At 48.6% G+C, this 20,948-nt stretch overlaps 2 protein-coding genes across 13 annotated transcripts in view; one reads left to right on the forward strand and one right to left on the reverse strand.

Annotated features, from left to right (window-relative positions):
• Positions 1–4,051: 4,051 nt before the first annotated feature.
• Positions 4,052–19,215, reverse strand: LOC125166139 (retinoic acid early transcript 1E-like). Of its 10 annotated transcripts, none has more exons than XM_047859884.1 (8): positions 19,100–19,215; positions 12,374–12,471; positions 11,316–11,415; positions 10,468–10,625; positions 9,643–9,906; positions 9,186–9,458; positions 8,249–8,376; positions 4,052–4,717 (listed from the first exon to the last, which is right to left on the reverse strand). In XM_047859884.1, exons 4-7 carry the CDS (start codon positions 10,541–10,543, stop codon positions 8,309–8,311), a joined length of 681 nt encoding a protein of 226 aa, XP_047715840.1. In that variant the 5' UTR covers positions 10,544–10,625; positions 11,316–11,415; positions 12,374–12,471; positions 19,100–19,215; the 3' UTR covers positions 4,052–4,717; positions 8,249–8,308. The 10 variants fall into 10 exon arrangements, with proteins under 10 accessions (XP_047715840.1, XP_047715838.1, XP_047715837.1 ...); XM_047859882.1 differs by having other exon boundaries at positions 10,468–10,664; XM_047859881.1 differs by having other exon boundaries at positions 10,468–10,685.
• The window catches only part of LOC125166138 (UL16-binding protein 1-like), a 38,086-nt gene continuing 35,679 nt past the window's right edge, over positions 18,542–20,948 (forward strand). For 2 of the 3 annotated variants that reach the window (XM_047859873.1, XM_047859874.1), the window contains exon 1: positions 18,549–18,613. In XM_047859873.1, the coding sequence (XP_047715829.1) occupies positions 18,573–18,613 (41 nt within the window). In that variant the 5' untranslated portion in view covers positions 18,549–18,572. Of the gene's footprint in view, positions 18,614–20,948 lie in introns of all 3 variants that reach the window. The other variant, XM_047859876.1, reaches the window with a different exon arrangement.

Genomic DNA, 20,948 nt, shown 5'->3' on the forward strand with positions numbered 1-20,948 from the left:
CTTTGGAGGCCTTGGTGCCTTTAAGTTTGGTATGTCATGGGTGGTCATTTGCGAAGCTTGCTGTAAGGAAGTTCCAAGAAAAGGGTTCTGTGCTCAATCCCAGGGACGGAGGGGATTGTATTTGCCCCACAGTCGTTACTCAACTACAGTCTATATTGCAGGAATACGTAGAAACGCGACAACAGCACATGAAGTCAGTCATGACGAACACTTTACGCACAGAGGTGCCAGGTTTTGCCGCAGTTTTGCCGCACGACATTTTGTCTCTGTAGCAAGAATATTCCCTCCTTAGTGGCTAAAACAAGTTCTGTTCTCACCATTAATATACTCAGAATTTATTAGCGAACTAAAGTTTCCACTGTCTCTACTGAATTAATTAGAGAGATACCATATTGCTATTTTGGCCTGCAACAATTTCAGTTTTTCTTTTGAAAAGCACTTTAGGCTTGGGGCGCCTGGGTGGCTCAGTCGGTTAAGCGTCAGACTTCGGCTCAGGTTGTGATCTCTCAGTCTGTGAGTTCGAGCCCCGCGTCGGGCTCTGGGCTGACGGCTCAGAGCCTGGAGCCTGTTTCAGATTCTGTGTCTCCCTCTCTCTGCCCCTCCCCTGCTCATGCTCTGTCTCTCTCTGTCTCAAAAATAAATAAAGGTTTAAAAAATTTAAAAAAAAAGAAAAAGAAAAGCACTTTAGGCCTTTTTTTTTTTTTTTTTTTTTTTTTTTTTTTTCCATTTGGCTTGTTTGTACCTGAGGACTTTAAAACTTTTCGTCATAAAGTTTGGAAAATCCATTCCTCCTTTATTTCTGCTCTGTTGCCAGAATGGGTTTTTGTGAGGTTTAATGCATTCTAGGTTGTATTGTAGCATATACATCACTATCCATAATTTTATAAGTTCATCAACTTTTTATAATTCAGAACAGGTGGGTATGTGACCGATAACCACATTCATTACTGTGCTACTAAAAAATCCTTTTTGTGAACATTGTTCTAAGAAAATCATCCTTTGCATATCTAGGATTTAGTTTTAAACTGAATTCATGTGGCACTATGAGCTGTTCAAACTGCCCCCAAGGCATGTTAAACTACACCATAATGTGAAGCTACCACAAAACAAGCAACCGTGGAGGAAACACCCGGCATTATGTCTGTTTCAGGTTTTACAACAAAGTGGCATTTCACATTGAATAAGCATCTTTTTTGTAAAAAAAAAAAAAAAAAAAAAAAAAATCAAGAATTTGTTTTCTTCTTTTTAAATTTTTTTTTCTTTTTTTTTTTAATTTTTTTTTTCAACGTTTTATTTTATTTTTGGGACAGAGAGAGACAGAGCATGAACGGGGGAGGGGCAGAGAGAGAGGGAGACACAGAATCGGAAACAGGCTCCAGGCTCTGAGCCATCAGCCCAGAGCCCGACGCAGGGCTCGAACTCACGGACCGCGAGATCGTGACCTGGCTGAAGTCGGACGCCTAACCGACTGCGCCACCCAGGCAACCCCTTAAATTTTTTTAAATGTTTATTTATTTTTGAGAGAGAGAGAGAGAGAGAGTGGGTGGGAGAGGGGCAGAGAGAGAGGGAGACACAGAATCCGAAGCAGGCTCCAGGCTCTGAGCTGTCAGCACAGAGCCTGAAGCGGGGCTCAAACCCACAAGCCGTGAGATCATGACCTGAGCCGAAGTTGGATGCTTAACCGACTGAGCCACCCAGGTGCCCCTTGTTTTCTTATTCTTAAAAAAAAAGTTGGAAACAAATATTGCTTCACTCTGGGCCACAGTAGTCCAGTGCACATAAAGAGGCAAAGATACAATCTGTCTCTCCACAGGGTCAACACTTTCCACCAATAGCAAGTATCCCTTTGTTACAGACCTTAGAACTCAGTTGCCATTTGGGCAAGTGAATCAAGAGGGCTTAGACAACGGCTGGGCAGATTTTAATGTGTTCATTTCTTTAGTTTTCTTTTTATTAAAAGTCTTGTGAGGGGTGTCTGGGTGGCTCAGTAGGCTAGGCGGCCGACTTTGGCTCAGATCATGATCTCACAGCCTTCTGGAACATTAGAATTCCCGAGAATTTGAAACAGTCAACATTTTTCTCTGTTTTTGCAGGAAAATACTGGAAGTAAATAGGGGCATGGAATTCAACAGCTGGCTAGAAATGTTTTACATTCAGTTGTTTGGAAACATACCAATTCAGCTCCTTGAATCTTCTGGTTAGAAAGCACAGATTTAACCTACTGTCTCTTCAAACACACCAAGACCAAAAAAAAAAAAAAAAAAAAGTCATTTGAGGATAATATAGTTTTGCATTAAAGGTGAGTCTGCTTGGTTAAGTGTCTGACCGGCTCAGGTCACCATCCCACAGCTTGTGGGCTCGCAGTTCATGGGCTGGAGCCCCGCATCGGGCTCTGTGCTGACAACTTCGAGCCTGGAACCTGCTTGGGGTTCTGTGTCTCCCTCTCTCTCTGCCCCTCTGTAAGGGTTAAACTGTAGTGTAGGGCTAACCGGTAGCCTTAAGAAATAACAGCTTTGTTTTAACACTGCGGGTTAAGAGAGATAACAGCCTTGGGGCGCCTGGGTGGCGCAGTCGGTTAAGCGTCCGACTTCAGCCAGGTCACGATCTCGCGATCCTGGAGTTCGAGCCCCGCATCAGGCTCTGGGCTGATGGCTCGAAGCCTGAAGCCTGTTTCCAATTCTGTGTCTCCCTCTCTCTCTGCCCCTCCCCCATTCATGCTCTGTCTCTCTCTGTCCCAAAAATAAATAAACGTTGAAAAAAAAATTTAAAAAAAAAAAAAAAAAAAGAGAGATAACAGCCTTATCCTATCAATCAAGGGAACCGAAGTTCAAGGAAAATCAACTGGCTTAGTGTTTGATTGGATTGGGGCAAGGGCATGTCTGAACTGTTTCCACCCCCATCTGGGAGCTATTCCTTTGTTCTGCTCCCAGGTAATGATAAGATGATGTGGTCAGCTATAAAAACTCTGTACCCTGGCTGTTCGGGACCGCACTCTGGTCAAGAGTGTCGGTCCCTATCGGTCGGCCTTGCCTCTCACGGCAGTGAATTTTATTGTGACTGTCACTGGTGCCCATAGCATTCTGTTTCAGGAGTCGTGTGGATGCAACCGCTGCTCACTTTAAATAGCAGTTCATCTTTTTAAACCTAGCTTTCACTGATGACTTTGAACTAAAAACAATTCGGCAACAAACTAGCCTACCTGCCTTCCCCACCCCTTAACCCGCCTGCCTCTGCACTGCAGTGGCCCGCCCACCCTTCCCATGGCTCGCCCTACAGCCGGTTCCAGTAGATATACCGCCCAGGCCCGGGGCTAGGGAGAGAGCCCTTCCAGTGTGTTCAGGCAGCCAGGTCCGGATGTGAACAGGGCACATCTGTGGCCCGCCGCAACCGGGCGCCGGCGGCTTCAAGGGGAGACTTCGGGACCTGGACAGGGCTCCCCGTCGCACCAGAAGTCATTGGCTTGTGGGGTCTCCAGGACACACACTTCTCGGGGCGGGTCACAGGCCCAGCTGGGGCCTCCTTGTCCCAGAAGGGCTCCACAACCGGCGATAGTGGCAGTCCGGGCCATCGTCTGGGTCATAGGGCGGGGCCAGAATGTCCAGGAAGGCAGCGGGCCTGTCCACAGCATCGTGCAGGTGCGGGTTGTCCCGGTGCGGGGTGAGGACGCAGGGGCCGTGGGCGTGTGCTCAGCCTGTGAGCGTCGCACGCCCATCCACACGGGGGCGACCCACTCCGGGGCCTGCTCAGCAGCTGCTCTGGCCCACCGCCCACCTCCGGCTTGTCTATACCACATTTTTCCTATCCATTCATGTATCCGTGGGTATTTAGGTGAGGCAACCACTATTCTAACTTGTGCTACCATGAACTAGTTTTGTTCGCTCTTGAACTTCATACATAGTCCTGTCAGATTCATCCAGGAGTTACGTACGTGTCACAGTAATTTTTTTTTCTTTAAAAAAATTTTTTCTTTTAACGTTTATTTATTTTTGAGACAGAGCATGAACGGGGGAGGGGCAGAGAGAGAGAGGGAGACACAGAATCTGAAACAGGCTTCAGGCTCTGAGCGGTCAGCACAGAGCCCGACGCAGGGCTCGAACTCACAGACCGTGAGGTCATGACCTGAGCCGAAGTCGGCCGCTCAACCGACTGAGCCACCCAGGCGCCCCAGTTTTTTTCTTTTAAATACAGTAGATATCCAGTTGCACAGTACTATAACTCACTCATCCATTCATCTCCTGATGGGCATTTGTTGTTTCATATTCCGGGGGCTCTTATGAATCAAGCTATCATGAACGTTCTTGAATACATCCTCCAGCGGGAAGAGGCAGCTGTGCCCACGTTTAGGATGGACCATGAGCAAAAAGAGGCTTTACCTGGGAAGGGGCATTAGGAAGAGATTTTATCCTGAAATCCACAAATTCTTGAAATGGTTGATGAGCATGAAGAAACGTTAGGACTTCCTACTGTCAGCGTGAAGCTGCACATGGACCTCGATCTCGCAAACCTTGAGATCATGATCTGAGCCAAAATCAAGAGTCGAATGCCCAATCAACAGAGCCACCCAGGCTCCCCTGAATCTCTTCATGTTCTCTGTTTGCTGCCAGAGTGAGAACGAAAGAACAGCGAGGCAGCCGTGGTCAGACGCTAAGGAGCGCTGGAGAGCTGAGCCTTGCTTCCTGGTAAAGGGCTTCTTTGGGCTTCTTTGGGCTTCTCTGGGCTTCAGAGGAAAAGAAGTGTTTATGTTAGATTCTGGGTCAGATTATCTTGGGTCTACCCCCTGCCTAGTGTTTCCTAATTTAAGACCCTTCCCGTCAGCTCTTTTCCTCGTTTGGTTTTGATGAATCACCTCTCTCCTCTGTCACATCAGCAAAAGCAATGTCAAGAAATGCCAGACAACAAAATAGGAATGTGCCATGGGCACACAGAGCTCTCTGTTTTCTCAAGTGCTGATGCTCGCTCTGATGGGAAGCCCTCTGAGACACAGCGGGGGAGGCTCTTCCCAAAGGTGGAGGAAGCGTGGGAAGATACATTTTTTACTCCTTATCTCTCACACACCCCTCCCTGGGCCTCACCTACCTCCCACCTCCCCTCAGCTCAGCTTGGACACTGACATTCACCGGTTGAACCCTGCCCCCGTCCCTGTCCAGACATGTAGCCCTTGAACGGCAGGCTCAGGCGGCCAGAAAGAAGCTGGCTGAGTTCAATCCCAAGTGTCCGTGGAGGCCCAGCCTCCTTTAAATCCTCACTGTTGAGACCTAGCTCCTTTTCTTTTTTTAATTTTTTTAAATTTATATTTATTTATTTTTGAGAGACAGAGAGAGACAGAGTGTGAGTGGGGGAGGGGCAGAGAGAGAGGGAGACACAGAATCAGAAGCAGCCTCCGGGCTCTGAGCTGTCAGCACAGAGCCCGACGTGGGGCTTGAACCCACGAACCGTGAGATCATGACCCAAGCCGAAGTCAGCCGCTTAACCGACTGAGCCACCCAGGCGCCCCGAGACCTAGTTTCTAAAATTGGTCTTCTGCCTTCCTCCCTGCTCACCAGTCCCCTTTGCTGCAGGGACTGAAGCTTAAACCCCAGTCTGCTTGGTTGAGGCAGGTGAGCCCTTCTCAGGCACCTTCCACCTGGGGTTAAAGCCAGACCCCTGTGCCTGCAGCTCTGTGCAGGCCCCTACCCTGTGAAAAGAGATCATCTGGACCCACCGTGCTGCCGCCCCTGTTCCAAGTCTTGTTATACACAAACCCTGGGCTCCTGCTGCTGTCCTACTACTCACAGCAGGGTCCCTTTCTGGACAGTGGCCCCTGTCTGACTACTGATATGTGCCAAGCACGTTGGGACACTATTATTCGGTAAGCTTACTTTTCACTTCAGGGCCCAGACTTAAAACAGAGCAGGCTGAACCTTGCTGTTCTGTTGAACAACTAAAAGAGTTGAATCATTTCCCACATTAGTAACATAGCTCCTCACTGAATCCTATATGGAGTGGGTTATTTTGATCATCAGAATCTTGACTTTGGAGTTCACAGAGAACCCCAGGAACTGTGACTTTAACCCCAAGGTGCCAACTTTTCTAAACTGTTGTACCTCAATGTGTGAAGTCTCTTTGGGTCAGCCTGGAGAGGAAGTTATACAGATGATAACGGCAATAGGAGAAAGAAATGAGTTCTTAAGGCCAGGGAGATGGTGGGACAGGACTGGTTAGTGGAGTCTGGTGCTGTCTGGCATGTAATAATAGTTTTCTCTGTCTCTATGTCTCTTACCATATATATGTATGATTCTCATCAAAAAAAGTCCAATGTATTTATAATTTAGTTCGCAATTGAAGATATTACTGACTAGAGAACTACCAGTTTGTCAAGACATTAATGAAAACTGGAACATCTACTTAAAAAAAAAAACAACTTTTTTTGTTGAAATGTAATATTCCTATACAATAAAGTATATAAATCTTTAGGGTCAGCTTGATGTACTTTTTTTTAATTAAAAAAATTTTTTTAATGTTTACTTATTTTTGAGAGAGACAGAGACAGACTGCAAGTGGGTTAAGGGCAGAGAGCGAGGGAGACACAGAATCCGAAGCAGGCTCCAGGCTCTGAGCTGTCAGCACAGAGCCCGATGCGGGGCTCGAACTCACAAGCCGTGAGATCATGACCTGAGCCGAAGTCGGATGCTCAACCGACTGAGCCACCCAGGCGCCCCCCTCCCCTTTTTTAAATTTTTTTTAATGTTTATTTATTTTTGAGAGGAAGAGAGAGAGCATGAGCAGGGGAGGGGCAGAGAGAAGGGGAGACACAGAATCTGAAGCAGGTTCCAGGCTCAGAGCTGTCAGCACAAAGCCTGACACGGGGCTCAAACTCACGAACCGCGAGATCACGACCTGAGCCAAAGTCAGACACAACTGACTGAGCCACCCAGGCACCCCTGGCTTGATGTATGTTTAAAAGTGAAATGCACCTGCATAATCACCTGTCAGGTCAAGTTACAGACCATTTCCTAATCAGTATCCACTATTCTGACTTCTATTACCAAATATCAGTTTTGTCTGTTTTGAAATTTATGTAGAGTTCTAGAATATATATTCTTCTGTGTCTGACAGTTTCTTCTTAACTTCCTATCCATAGGAATCATCCAAGTTTTGTGTAGCAGCTTATTCCTTACCGATTTCTTTTCTTTTTAAGGTTAGTTATTTTTCAGAGAGAGAGAGAGAGAGAGAGAATGCGTGGGGGAGGGGCAGAGAGAGGGAGGCAACGAACCTGAATCAGGCTCTGCTCTGTCTGTGCAAAGCCTGACATGGGGCTTGAACCCATGAATCGTGAGATCATGACCTGAGCCGAAGTCAGATGTTCAACTGACTGAGCCACCAGGCACCCTTCCTTATCAATTTCTATATATTTTTTTTTTATTTCTAAATTCATCACACTATCATTTATCCTTGGAACTAAGCCAGGCACCATAGGAGATATTAATATGTAAACAGATAAGTTAATTCACATGTCACTTTGCCATATGGTCCTCTACCTTTGTGTTATGACATCTAGTCAGTCAGCAGAGTGGACCTGTGGCTTCTGCAGAGGAAGAACTTATCTATACACAGAAGTGAGTGTGAATACAAAGTTAACCAAACACGAGTTAAACCACAATACATATATTCCTAGCTCATTTTCCTCTCAACTAAATAAAAAATAAAAATAAAAATGCAGGCACCCACTCCATTCCACCTGACACAGAAGGAAGTCTGATGGAAAGAATGCAAAGGAAGGGTTAGAAGATCATGTGTTAGATTGGCAGCCAGATTGCCATTAATGTATTTTTTGTTTGTTTTTTTTTTTTTGCCACCAAGGGTTGGTCTAACATCACTGCTCTCTCATGATCCAGAGAAGAAACATCTGATAGTGGAACAGCTATCAGAACATTACAAAAATTGTTGAGTACATGGTGCTATCCTCAGACAGCAAAGTTTTTTTATTTTCCATCAAAGGTCTGAGGGAACCATGGGCTAGATTGCAATCAGGCAACGCCCACCCCAGACGTGGATCTTAGCCCCTGCCCCACCTCAGGAGTAGACGTCAGGGTGACCCCTGCCCCAGTGTGGGGGGGGGGGTGTGTTCCACACTGAGAAAGTGCATCATTTCTGTGTAGAGACGGATCAGTGGACAGGGGCTGGGGCGAGACCCGTGGGTCACCTGTCCCAAGTCCTTACCGGACTGCATCCTCCCCCACAGCCAGAGGCCAGCCTGCGATACACTTACCCAATTTTCTTGAGATGCTGCAGCAGATGACAGTGATGACTGAGCTGATGACAATCACTCCTAGGATGATGCATGCAACTGATGACACGGTAAAGGCCGGTCAGCATCTGGGACCTTTTTGGGTGGTACTAAAACAAACAAAAAGCGAAAGCCCTGTCAAACCTGAGAACACACCTTCCTGGTGCTTGTCAGGTGGGGCGGGGATGGGTGAAATAGACAAAGGGGATTAAGGGTCCGCTTATTCCGACGAGCACGGAGTAATGTATAGAGTTGTTGAATCATTATATGGTACATCTGTACAATAATATACAGCGTATACGAATTGCATTTCAGTAAAAAATAAAATACCTTCCTGAGCACCTTGTCACCCCCAAATGTGTTGATTCATTATGTGGCAGCCAGTCTATCAGGTGGTGGGGTCTAAAGATGAACAGGGGGTTGTGCCCTGTCCTCACGGAGCGCATATTTCTACTGAGGGAGGCAGCTGATGTCCATCTGGTTATCAGACCGTTTGACATGTTCTCTGTGGACAGATCTATTTGAGGTGATGGCATCGGGGGTGCTTAGTTCTGTGGGGTGGGGGAGGGTTGGTGAAGGCTTCATTGGAAGTGACCTTTGCTCTGGGTCAAGAACAGGTAAGACAGAGGGAGAAGAGAAGGCTCAAGCCCAGGGATGCACGTAGATTTGGGGCCCACCTAGCAGTCTGGGGTGACCGGATCATTGGTTAGCGGGAAGGGGGCCCCTGTGCAGAGGGAGGTGGCAGGGAACGGGGGATGGTGGAGGTCCTGTGGCAGCCACTGACTCTCCAGTCCACCAAGAGGCCAGTCAGTCGATGGCTCCTTCCCATCTTTAATTGCACACACATGCTCTATCCACACAGGGAAGGCATTAGACCTTTAAAGAGATGTACTGCATCCTCCTCCCCCTGCTCGGTTACCTGGGGGCTCCAGCACTTTCTCCCAGTGTTCTAAGAATTCCCTAAGCCAGTGACGGCAGTCTCCCATTGAGATCCTCCTGAAATAGTCTGCCAGTCCCTTGTTCTCCCACTCCTCCTTGACGCCTCTGGCTCCAGGACTCGTGACTGTCCAGGTCATGTTCATCGCGTCAAAGAGGAGGGCTGGCTGCCCGTTGATGTTGAAGTGCCAGGACGCAGCGGTGCCTCGTTCTGCTTCACACTGACAAGACAGCTGGATGTGCAGGGTGGGGGGACCTGCAATTCACGCCCAAAGTCATTGGCTTGGACTCTTTTAGCGCCGTCACCTCCCAGTAGGTCCACCGTGTCTCTTAGGCGGGACCAACGTTCAGTTCTCGTCCCAGAGCCCCTTCCCTGCCTGTGCTGGCCCCTCCCTCTCTTGCTGACTATCTCCACCTCCCTACCCCCTTCTCCTACTCACCCCTGGTCACGCTGTTCTCCAGTTTGATGTCAGACATGATCATCCTGAGCGCTCGCCCCACCTCTCCCAGCGTCTGGGTCAATTCTGTCCATGCTTTGGTGGCATTTACTTTCGCCCCCAGGAGACCCAAAGGTTTCATCTTGCTGCTGTCACTGTCATACTGAAAGACAGGCTTTTTGTCCACTGAGGCCTGCACTTCATACCAAGGGTGTCCGGGTCCAGACTGAGATTTGACGGTGAGGTCAAGGCAGAGAGAGTGAGTATCTGTGAGAGAGAAAGGGAGCCGAGGCCCCGACGCTCACTCAGAAGGTCCTTCTGCAGAGGGAGGGGTCTCCACTCCAGCTCCTCAACCTTCTGCGTCCTTAGTCCCCACCTCTTGCCGCCTGAGCTTTAGCAAAGTGCCTGGATGCCATAGACCCCTCGGACACACAGGCTGTCCCCCGGAGGATACGTCTGGCAAGTATTTTTAGTGACTTCTGCCAAGGTCTCAGGTAATAAAAGTACAAGGCAGTGTCTGCCCTCCTGGGGCTTGAAATCTAGCCGAACAGACAGGACTTTGAACGGAAAAGACACCACAGGACACATGACTAATTCAGGATGGTTCCCGAGTAACCGGCAGAGGCTTCCTGGAAGAGGAGGTGGGGACTCAGCAGGAGAGGGAGAGCTGGGAATTGGGAGCACAGTACAGGCAGGAGCTTCGGGCCGGGGTCCCCGTCCTTAAGCACACAGGGACGGGCACCCACTTGCCTAAAACCTGGGGAAGACCCTCTCCTTCCTCCCTTCTCTCATCTTCCCAGCCAGGTTCCCAGATCCCAGGACACTCACGGTCCAGCGTCTTCCAGGTTTGTACCGGCGGCAGCATTGACAAAAGTAAATGTGCAGCGTGGTATGCCAGCAACATTGCTGATGTCCACGCCTTGGAGGGTAATCAGCAAGAAGTAGCTGTGGGCCACTTTCCAAAGTCGTCACACCCGGTGGCCCTGCTGAAATCCGGCAGAAGTAAGGTGTACCGCGGGAGAGTTCTGTACGTATTCAAAATAGAGCTAACCATTAAAAAACAAGAGAGAGAGAGAGGATGGTCCAAAACAAAGTTCACTTGGAAAATCCCTCTCCACTTTCCTCAAAACCCCTCTGGTGTGAGTGGGATTGTTGGCAGGTGCGTGAGCTCCTTTCCCCTCTCTGCCCACCAACTGCCTCTTTCTGTCTTCCATCTCCTCCTCCTTCTTCCCACATTTTCTCCCCTCTCTCGTCTCCCTTCTCCCACCCTCATCACTGATTGACTTTCACTCTCACCAAGTACACACGGGTTCATCGAACGAGCTGGAGACACCTAGCACCTGGTCTATCATCAAAGACGGCTTTACAGTCAAGTCCAGCAATCCTGTGGGAGCCAAGACTTGTGGAGCCGAGCCAAGCCAAGAAGTTTCTCATCAGAAAAAGTCTTGGGGCTCTGAGTTTTGAGTTGTGAAAGGCAGTCTAAGAACAAAGCTTTGGGGTCACTTTGAAATTTCCCACATCACTCGAAAGTTCCCCTCACAACTAAATGCTCTGAAGCCCATTCCCCTCACTTTTACAACCGGTCTACCTCTCCATCCAACAGCTTAGCCAGCTTGGGCTGCTCTAACAGACCAGCATGTGCCAGGCAGCTTAGGAAACTAACCTTTATAGCTCACCGTTCTGGACGCTGGAGAGCCCAAGATCGAAACACCGACAGGTCCTGTGTCTAATGAGGATCCTTTTCCCAGCTTGTGGACAGCAGTTTTCTCCTTGTGTCTTCACCATGCAGAGAGAAACAGGCGATAACAAGCCCTTCTTGTTTTTTTAATAGCCTACGGAGACCTCACCCTCATTTCCTAATTACTCCCAAATGACTCATCATCTAATGTCTTCATGTTGAGGATTTCAACATATGAGTTTTGGAGGGACACATTCAGTCCATAACACCATCTGTCCACCTCATATGTAAATTCCCACTGTGTGCCTGGCATTCTGCCGGTTATTTAAAAGGCAAGTCAGACCCATTTGGTATTGTCTTGTGAATCAGACTCTGGGCCTTCCCCGATGCTTGGTTAAGTGGGTCTGTACCACTGGCCTTCCTTTAACTAGATCAAACATGTTGGAGTAGGCAGTAGGTTTTTAACCAGACACGTGGAGGCCCCTAATAAGAAAGTCATGGCCAGCTGTCAGGAATGTCAGAGGCCTGCCTGGCAGCACTCCACAGAAGCGGGATCAAACCAGCCAGGCCCAAGATGGCAGGTGCCATGAAAACAAACACTTGACCAGAAATGAAGAAAGAGCAGGAAACTCTGTATCCCCAAACTAAGTAATAAATATTCCACCCCTGGTTAACAACTGTCAATAAAAGAAATTCAACCCCCAAGGGCACGCTGCTGTGCTCTCTCTCTTCTGTCTCCGTCTCTCACTTAAAAAAAATTTTTTTTAAATGTTTATTTATTTTTGAGAGAGAGAGAGAGAAACAGAGCACAAGCAGGGGAGGGGCAGAGAGAGAAGGAGACACAGAATCTGAAGCAGGATTCAGGCTACGAACTGTCACCACAGAGCCCAACGTGGAGCTCGAACTCATGAACCACGAGATCATGACCCGAGCTGAAGTCGGATGCTTAACTGACTGAGCCACCCAGGTGCCCCTGCCTCATTTTTAAACTGGGTTATTTCCTCCATATTATTCCATGTAAGTGTTCTTTATATATTCTGGATACCAGCCTCTTACCAGATGATGAAGGAGCATAAGTCAGGCTGAGGGCAAAGTACAAGCTAGCACACTCTCCCCACCCCAGATGGGATGTGTGTGAAGTTCCTCAGGCACTCCTGGCTCCCCAAGAACAAAGGAAAGGAAAGAAAACAAATGGTTAACTGCTTTGATATATTATCTTAAGCTGAAGGCTCTTGAAAAACAGCCAATGCAGGGAGCGGTTGTCTTTGAACTCCCTTTATCTGCCAAAAGGAACTCAATTGTCAGTCAACAACCTTTTGGCAACCAGAAAGGGTTGACTCATTATCACTGGAGAGGAGACTAGAAGTTGACACCCACACCCAGCTTTGTCACAAACTAGCTTCCTCTTCTCTATTCTTATTTTTTTTTTAACATTAAAAACAATTTTTTTTAAGTTCATTGATTTATTTTTGAGAGAGAAAACACAAGCAAGGGAGGGGCAGAGAGAGAGGGAGACAGAATCTGAAGTAGGCTCCAGGTTCTGAGTTGTCAATGCAGAGCCTGATGTGGGGCTTGAACCCACAAACTGCAAGATCATGACCTGAGCCAAAGTGGGATGCTTAACCAACTGAGCCACCCAGGCACTCTGAGAGAGAGAGAGAATCATAAGCAGGCTTCATGCTGAGCATGATCCTGGGATCATGACCTGACCTGAAATCAAGAATCAGACACTCAACGGACTGAGTGACCCAGAGGCCCCTACCCAGAATTTTTTTTGATTGGATGCTTGAACTTCGTTAAATGTATGTATTTTTTAGGAAGTCAGGAATAAATAACTGGACACAAAAAATAGCAGTCTCTGCTATCTTGTTTTGTTTTTTATTTCCAGAGCAAACCCTAAGGAACCCATTGCTTTCAGATCCAGAGCAGAGTCAGAGATACAATTAGAAGATAATAATGCAAAAGAAAAGAAGTATCAGCCTAATTTTTTGCCATTCCATGAACAAGAGCAATTATAAAGTTTTTATAAATCATAAAGTTTTTAAGGGTGTGTTTGTGCGTGACTTTGAAGTTGAAAAACTGGCTTCTGAGCCCTAAAGAGAGTGGCTCACTTTGGGCTGCAGGTCCTCCCACGTATGGGATCTTGACCCCACACAACAGAAGCCACTTAAAGATACATTTGAAAACATAAGGATTGCTTTTGCCTTAGACCTCAGAGAGTGTGAGTAGGCTTATGGTAAAGAGAACCTTTCACTTGTGATAAAAATGGACCCTAAAGGTATCATCAAATCTTCTGTAATAACAATTATTATTATTAATATGAAACATAAACACATGTGATAATATAATAGTAACTACCAATTGTAATGATTTCAAAGTTTTCCAAACACTTTCATGTACATGATTTTATGTGGCTGTCACAGAGATTTTAAGATGGACACGTGACTCTTACTCCTGCCTTTGGGACAGTGAAAGGGAAGTCAATATAGAATGACATCCAGCCCACACGTTCCATGGGAGAGATAATGAGGGAGAGGTGGCAGGGACAGCGTTTCTCAGGAACATTCATTTCCAATCCTCCCAGCACTGCCAAAGATTCCCCCTCTACTGATGGGGAAAAAAACCAAACCCCGACCTTGATAGGGAAAAATGATGTTATATGATGGCCGACAGAGGGGGCATCTCCAGTCCTCACCCGAAGACTCTCCTTCCGGGTTCTTCTTCCTGCCCCGCTTACCACGTGTGCCAAATTGCCAACTAATGTGGAAGAAACAGACTGTAAATTGTCCCCTATGTTTATGCTCAGGACTCAGATCTTTGGAAAGACCATCTCCCTGGAGTCCAACGATGTAAATAAACGTCTGATCCTCCAAGATCCCCGAGTGCCGCTTGGTTCTTCTGTCAGTGATGCAGCCTGGTTCCCTAACACTCTAACTTCACAAGAGGGTCCTTTGGAGAAAAGTGGAAATGACTTAATGTGTTTACTGTTAACACTGGTGGTTTCTGTGGTGTGAGATGAGAATAGCGGAGGGGAATACTCACTTCTTTACTTTATAAGACTTCGTATCGGTTGAAATTTTTATAATTAAAAAGATTTTATAATGAGTCATAAAGCATTTTTCATTAAAAAAAACAGGCTCTGATTCTGCTACAGCTGTAATAAAGGAATATGATTTATCCCTCAACTTAGATGAAAAATACAAAAAAATAAATAAAAGAAAAGAAACAATGTGCTTTGGACAGCGGATAACAGGCAGTGCAGGACCCAGGACAAGGGACACTAAGGAAGTGATCCTTCTGACTGTGTTGGCTTCCTGCCCGGAGAGGGATTCCAGACTGCAGGGCTGGGAGGGGAGCCCAAAGGGAGCCTGGAAATCTCTCCGAGCAGAGAAAGTGGCATTGAGAATTTAAAGGAGCCAGGGGGCTAGAATCCACGGGGCGGAGTACCAGAGAGGAGAGAGCTACAGGGTAAGAGATCTGGAGGTGTGCAGAAGGGTCTTCTGAGCCCTCACCCCAGAACGTGCATCCATCATATAGAAATGATTAATTACCTTACTTCCCATGCTTGTGAGGGTTAAGGGAAGCAAAGCATTTGAAGCACCTGGAACAATGGCAAAGGCATGGTATAGACTCTATAACTGTTGGCCAGCACTATTTTCTTTCAGTCCATTGGTCCATCGTATCATGAAGTTTTAGAGTTTGATTCTGTCATCCAATATACCTTTTTAAAAAAAGTTTATTCATTTTGAGAGAGCGAGAGCATGCACATGGGTGAGGGGAAGAAAGGGAATCCCAAGAAGGTTCTGTACTGCCAGCGTGGAACCCAATGAGGGGCTCGAACTCTTGATCATGACCTGAGCCAAAATCAAGAGTCAGAGGCTTAACCTCCTGAGCCACCCAGGTGGCTCATCTAACATACTTTGTATCCCTTTTGGCTTCGTAGCACCTTAGAGGACAATTGTGTCTTCTGTCTTTATCTAAGAAATTGATTTAAAATATGGATTATGAGGGGTTCTTGGGTGGCTCCATCAAATGAGCATCAGACTTTTGATTTCAGCTCAGGTCATGATCTCAGGGTTATGGGATCAAGCCCTATGTAGGGCTCCACGATAAGTGTGAACCCTGCATTGACCCTTCCTCTGCCAGGAAGACTATGAGACATGGTTGGCTGCCACCATTGTGGCCGGCTCCACCATTTTTTACTCCTTATCTCTCACACACCCCTCCCTGGGCCTCACCTACCTCCCACCTCCCCTCAGCTCAGCTTGGACACTGACATTCACCAGTTGAACCCTGCCCCGTCCCTGTCCAGACATGTAGCCCTTGAACAGCAGGCTCAGGCGGCCAGAAAGAAGCTGGCTGAGTTCAACCCCAAGTGTCCATGGATGCCCAGCCCCCTTTAAATCCTCACTGTTGAGACGTGGTTTCTAAAACTGGTCTTCTGCCTTCCTCCCTGCTCACCAATCCCCTTTGCTGCGGGGACTGCAGCCTAAACCCCAGCCTGCTTGGCTGAGGCAGGTGCGTCCTCAGGTGCCTTCCACCAGACCCCTGTGCCTGCAGCTCTGTGCATGGCCTCCCCTACCCTGTGAAAAGCGATCATCTGGACCCACCATGATGCTGCCCCTGCCCATATCTAGGTATGTCCATTCCCTGGGTTCCTGCTGCCACCCTAGTACTCACCAGGTGAGCCTTAAGGCAGCAACCTAGTCTGACTCAAACCATAACTTGCCAAGCATGTTCACATTTCACCTCAGAGTCCAGCTTTAAAATAGAAATAAGCCTGAACCTCGTTAGAGGTGCCAGCCCTTTCCCACTGCCCCAAGACAGTAAGGCTTCATCCGGACTTAGAGGTGAGCCTGCCCAGGTCAAGGTTACTCTGCTATAGGAGGCCCTTACTTTTTTTTTTTTTCTTTTTCTGAGAAGGAGAGAGATTGAGGGAGCAAGTGAGCACAAGTGAGCGAGGGGCAGAGAGAGAGAGAATCCCATGAAGGGGAGAGAGAAGGAGAGAGAGAGTCACTTCACAACCCCAGTGCAGCTCTTCCTGCCCTCGGGTCCTGTCCCCCATGCTTTAGTAAAATCACCTTTGTGCACCCAAGATGGTCTCTGAGAATTCTTCCTTGGCCGTGGGCTCTACACTCTACTCCCGTCCCCCCAAAACCTCATCACATCTGCATCAAGTTGACAAAGCATCTTGACTTGGAAGGCGGGAGGACCTTCTCTACAACATCTACAGAGATCACTCAGGGGACTCCTTACTGCCCAACATGGCCTTATGCTTCCTGTGCCCTGAACACCTATGTGCCTCTCTCTGTGCACGTCCCAAGCTGCTGCTCAAGTCCTGTTCTTATTGCCAATTGGGTTTCCTGGGTCCCTGGAGTTGGACCCTTCTGGTTTTTACTGAGAGCGGCCAAAGCCACCTGCCTCCCTCCCCCAGGACCCATTCTCCTCTTCACCCCCATGGTCTTCGGGGCCTGGTTCCCACCACTCTTTCCCCTGGGCCCACCCTTTCTCCAGCTGAATGTCCGTCAGGATCAGGATTGTCCTGAGTCCTTGCTTCACGTCTTCCCTAGAGTTTGGCTCTGTTCTGACCACACTTTGGTGGCATTTACTTCTCCTCTAGGAGAGCCAAGGGTTCGAACCTGTTGCTGTCACTGTCACAATGAGGGGAAAGTGTCACTGTCACTCACTGCCCTCTGCTGGAGCCCCTCACCTCACACCAGGCCTGGGCTGAGAGGTGACAGTGAAGTCGCAGGAAAGACCTTACGAGTCTGTGCGAGAAAAGCACAGATGACAGCTGGGAGGGGAGTGCCACAGACTCAATGTTTGTGTCCCCCCCAAATTGACATGCCGAAATCCCAACCTCCAGTGTGATGGTATTGGAAGGTGGGGCCTTTGAGAAGACAGGCCACGAATGGGACCGGTGCCCTTATAAAAAAAACCTCGAGTTCCCCCGACGCTTCTACAGTGTGAGGGCACAGTGAGAAGACAGCTGTCAATGAGCCAGGTGGCAGGCCCTCCCCAGACACCTGCCCAAGCCTTAATCTTGGACTTCCTAGACTCCAGAACTGTGGGGCAAAAAATTCTGTTGTGTATAAGCCAGCCAGTCTGTGTTCCATCAGACTGAGACAGGGAAGAAGGGAATTATCAGAATTCTAGTCTCTGGGATGCCAGGTACCATCCTTCTTCCCCTTCCCCTTCCTCTCCTCCTCCTCCTCCTCCTTCCATAAAATATTTATTTATTTATTTTTGAGAAATAGAGAGAGCAAACAGAGGAAGGTCAGAGAGAGGGAGGGAGACAGAATCCCAGTCAGGGCAGATCCTGATTCGGGGCTTAAACTCATTGTTCCGGAACCAGGCTGGAACGCTGGCAGAAAAACCAAGCGGCACTTGGAGATCTTGGTGGATCGGAGATTTCTTTAACACCGGCGGGCTCCGAGGAGACCGTGTCTCCAAAGATCTGAGCGCCGAATGCAAGCGGGAAGGGTAATTTATCATTGTCAGTCTCCATATTCGTTGGGGGGGTGGGGGGTGGTTTTCACACAGATGGCAAACAGGGCGAGAAGAATCCGGAAGAGGGGACTCCAAGCTAGAGACCAGAGCTTGTTTTAGTCCCATCGACCATCTTATGGTGGAAAACTTGGTTTATTTTCCCAACACATGAACTGTGAGATCATGACCTGAGCCAAAATGAAGAGTCAGAGGCTTAACTGACTGAGCCACCCCGGCGGCTCTGGGCACCATTCTTCTGAAAGGCAGGACTGGTGGGTGCGAGGAAGGGAGGTGTTTTCTCCCTCGGTGCTAATTGATGCCTCCTTTTAAGCCTCCGATGTCCTGTAAGAGACACAAAAGAGCCCCTCCGGAGGCTACCGAGTACTTTCCGGGTGTACATACTGTTGCCAGCACAGTAGATCTAACAAATATTTGAGGAAGACGTCAACTGTTTTGGAAGAACAGGGCCAAGTGCAGGGAAGGCACAACAAGAGCTGATCCTGTCTAAGCTTCAGCAGTTAATAACGTAGCCGAACACAATTAAGCACCAAACAAAAAAATACACAAATATTATAAGTACCCTGGAGTTGCATGGTTTCTGGCCAAGAATAGCATTTCAGGAGGCCTGGGAGGACAGCCCTGAAGTGGGTGGAGGATGGGTGCGGTGTGCGATGTTAACTTTATAAGCCTCCTGACAAGTGTGCCCAGTAGAGCTGTTCACCAGCGCTGGCCCAGGGTCTGGAATTCTCTCTTCCCCCCCGAGTGGATGTTGCTGCTCCAGGAGGGCGCCCCGGGACGCACTTGGCCGTGAGTGTCTAAGGGTGGGGCTCCCTGCTCAGGCAGTCCCCTCCCCATCCAGTCCAGCCACTGCCATCACGCCCCCGCCGCCCCCTCCCCCTTTAAGACGAACAGGGGGTAGGAGATCTCAACAAATCCGGGGATGAGGGTAAAGTGGAAAGGCAGAGAGGTTGAGGAGCAGGGCGAGGGGGACAGAAAGGAGTTGTGGAGGGAGGACAGGAAGACTCCCCAACGAAGTGGGACGACAGCGATGGGGACATGGGCCTGGAGAGGGGCGAGCTTCCTGAGTGCTGGGCTCTCCGTCCGGGGTTCAGGCAGGCACGCTTCTGAATGCCCTGCTTCATTTCCAGACCCCCTTTTCCCGCTCCACCTCCCCTGCCTCCTCCCCTTAGCCCGCTAGGAATCTACTCGCCTCCCCCACCCTCTCTCCTCATTTCCTCTCCTCCCACCCAACACAGGCACATCCCCCTTCTGTTGGTGTTTCGCCCCCTCTACCTTCTTGTGCTGCCGGGGGATTATGTCCTTCTGCCCTTCGTAGGATGGAATGGATTGAAGGGAATATAATTGCTCAGGCAACAGGCAGGGGCTCTCTGAGGAGCAGAAACCCCGAGAGTGGAAAAACCAGTTCAGACCCTGGGCAAAGGCGGGACCTGCTGGGTGGGAGCAAGCTCTGGGGCGCCACCTAGCAACTGTCCCATCAGTCAGCATCGGGGTGGGGATTCTTGAGTGTCAAGTCAAAAAAAAAACCACCCAAAAGGATAAAAGGAATGTCACCAGCCACCCAGTTTTTCCTTGTCCCTCTTCTGTTTTGGTCCCATAAGAATTTCACGGTGAAGCCGGTCTAGGTTGTTGATCCCGGAGGCCAGGACAAGTCCCAGGGGGCAGACGACCACCCATGCCTCCTTAGTAGCATTCCTACCCGAATTGTCACCCACAAGGAGCCTACCCTTGCCATACCCACTTTCACTTCCCACGCTTTCACCTCCGTAGTCAGACACACACGCACCCCTACATCCCACACTGTGCACGATAACCCACCCTCCACCCCGACTGTCCCTCTCCATACCGGCTGCTCCCCAACACCCTTCAGATAAACACATCCCCCCACTTATTCTTCATTTTTACTCATCCTTCTTCCACACACATACAAATCACCCCTCCTCGTGCTTTCCACACAGAAGGTCTCCTCACACCCCCCTTGACCGCCCTGTACACCCATTCTCCCACCACGCATACTTTCTCCCACAGACACGAGCCCGCTTGCCCGCACCCTCTACAACGACACACTGGCTTCCCCCTCCCCACCTACCTTTGCTCCCTCACACCCGATCCACGCTCCTTCAACACAACATCCTGCCCATCTTCTACAAAATTCTTCCACACAAAAGATTCCAACACACTTCCACTGTCATCTCCAGAAACATTGGTGTCACAGACACTTCCCTGACACACAGGTCCTCATACACACATGGTCCCACCCAAGCGCATCCTACCCCCTCACTCTGCGTACACGCACGCCTTCCCCTTCCATCCCACGCTGACCTGTGCAGAGTCGAAAATACAATCGTTTGTCAACACACTTCTGGGAAATACTAGACACACACACACACACACACACACACACACACACACACGGCAACAACAACAAAACTCCCCAGAGTTCTCTCACACAAGTTGTAGTTGCCCCCCACACACACCCATATCCACCTTAAAAGTGAAAGAGCCATGGGAATGCAAACTGGTGCAGCCACTCTGGAAAGCAGTATGGCGGTTCCTCCAAAACTTAAAAATAGAACCACCCTATGACTCAGCAATTGCACTACTGGGTATTTATTTAAGGGATACAGGTGCGCTGTTTCGAAGGGACACAGGCACCCCCATGTTTATAGCAACACTATTAACAATACCCAAGGTTAACAACTCGGGCAATAATAGATGTTGGCAAGGATGCGGAGAAAGAGGATCTCTTTTGCGTTGTTGGTGGGAATGCAAGCTGGTGCAGCCGCTCTGGAAAACAGTATGGAGGTTCCTCAAAAAACTAAAAACAGAGCTACCCTACGACCCAGCAATTACACTACCAGGCATTTATCCATGGGATACAGGTGTGCTGTTTCGAAGGGACACATGCACCCCCGTGTTTATAGCAGCACCATCGACAATAGCCAAAGTATGGCAAGAGCCCAAATGTCCATCGATGGATGAAGGGATAAAGAGGATGTGGTGTATAGATACAACGGAGTATTACTCGGCAATCAAAAAGAAGGAAATCTTGCCATTTGCAACTACGTGGATGGAACTGGAGGGTATTATGCTAAGTGAAATTAGTCAGAGAAAGACAAAAATC

Source organism: Prionailurus viverrinus, chromosome B2, assembly GCF_022837055.1.
Source record: "Prionailurus viverrinus isolate Anna chromosome B2, UM_Priviv_1.0, whole genome shotgun sequence".
Taxonomy (NCBI): Eukaryota; Metazoa; Chordata; class Mammalia; order Carnivora; family Felidae; genus Prionailurus; species Prionailurus viverrinus.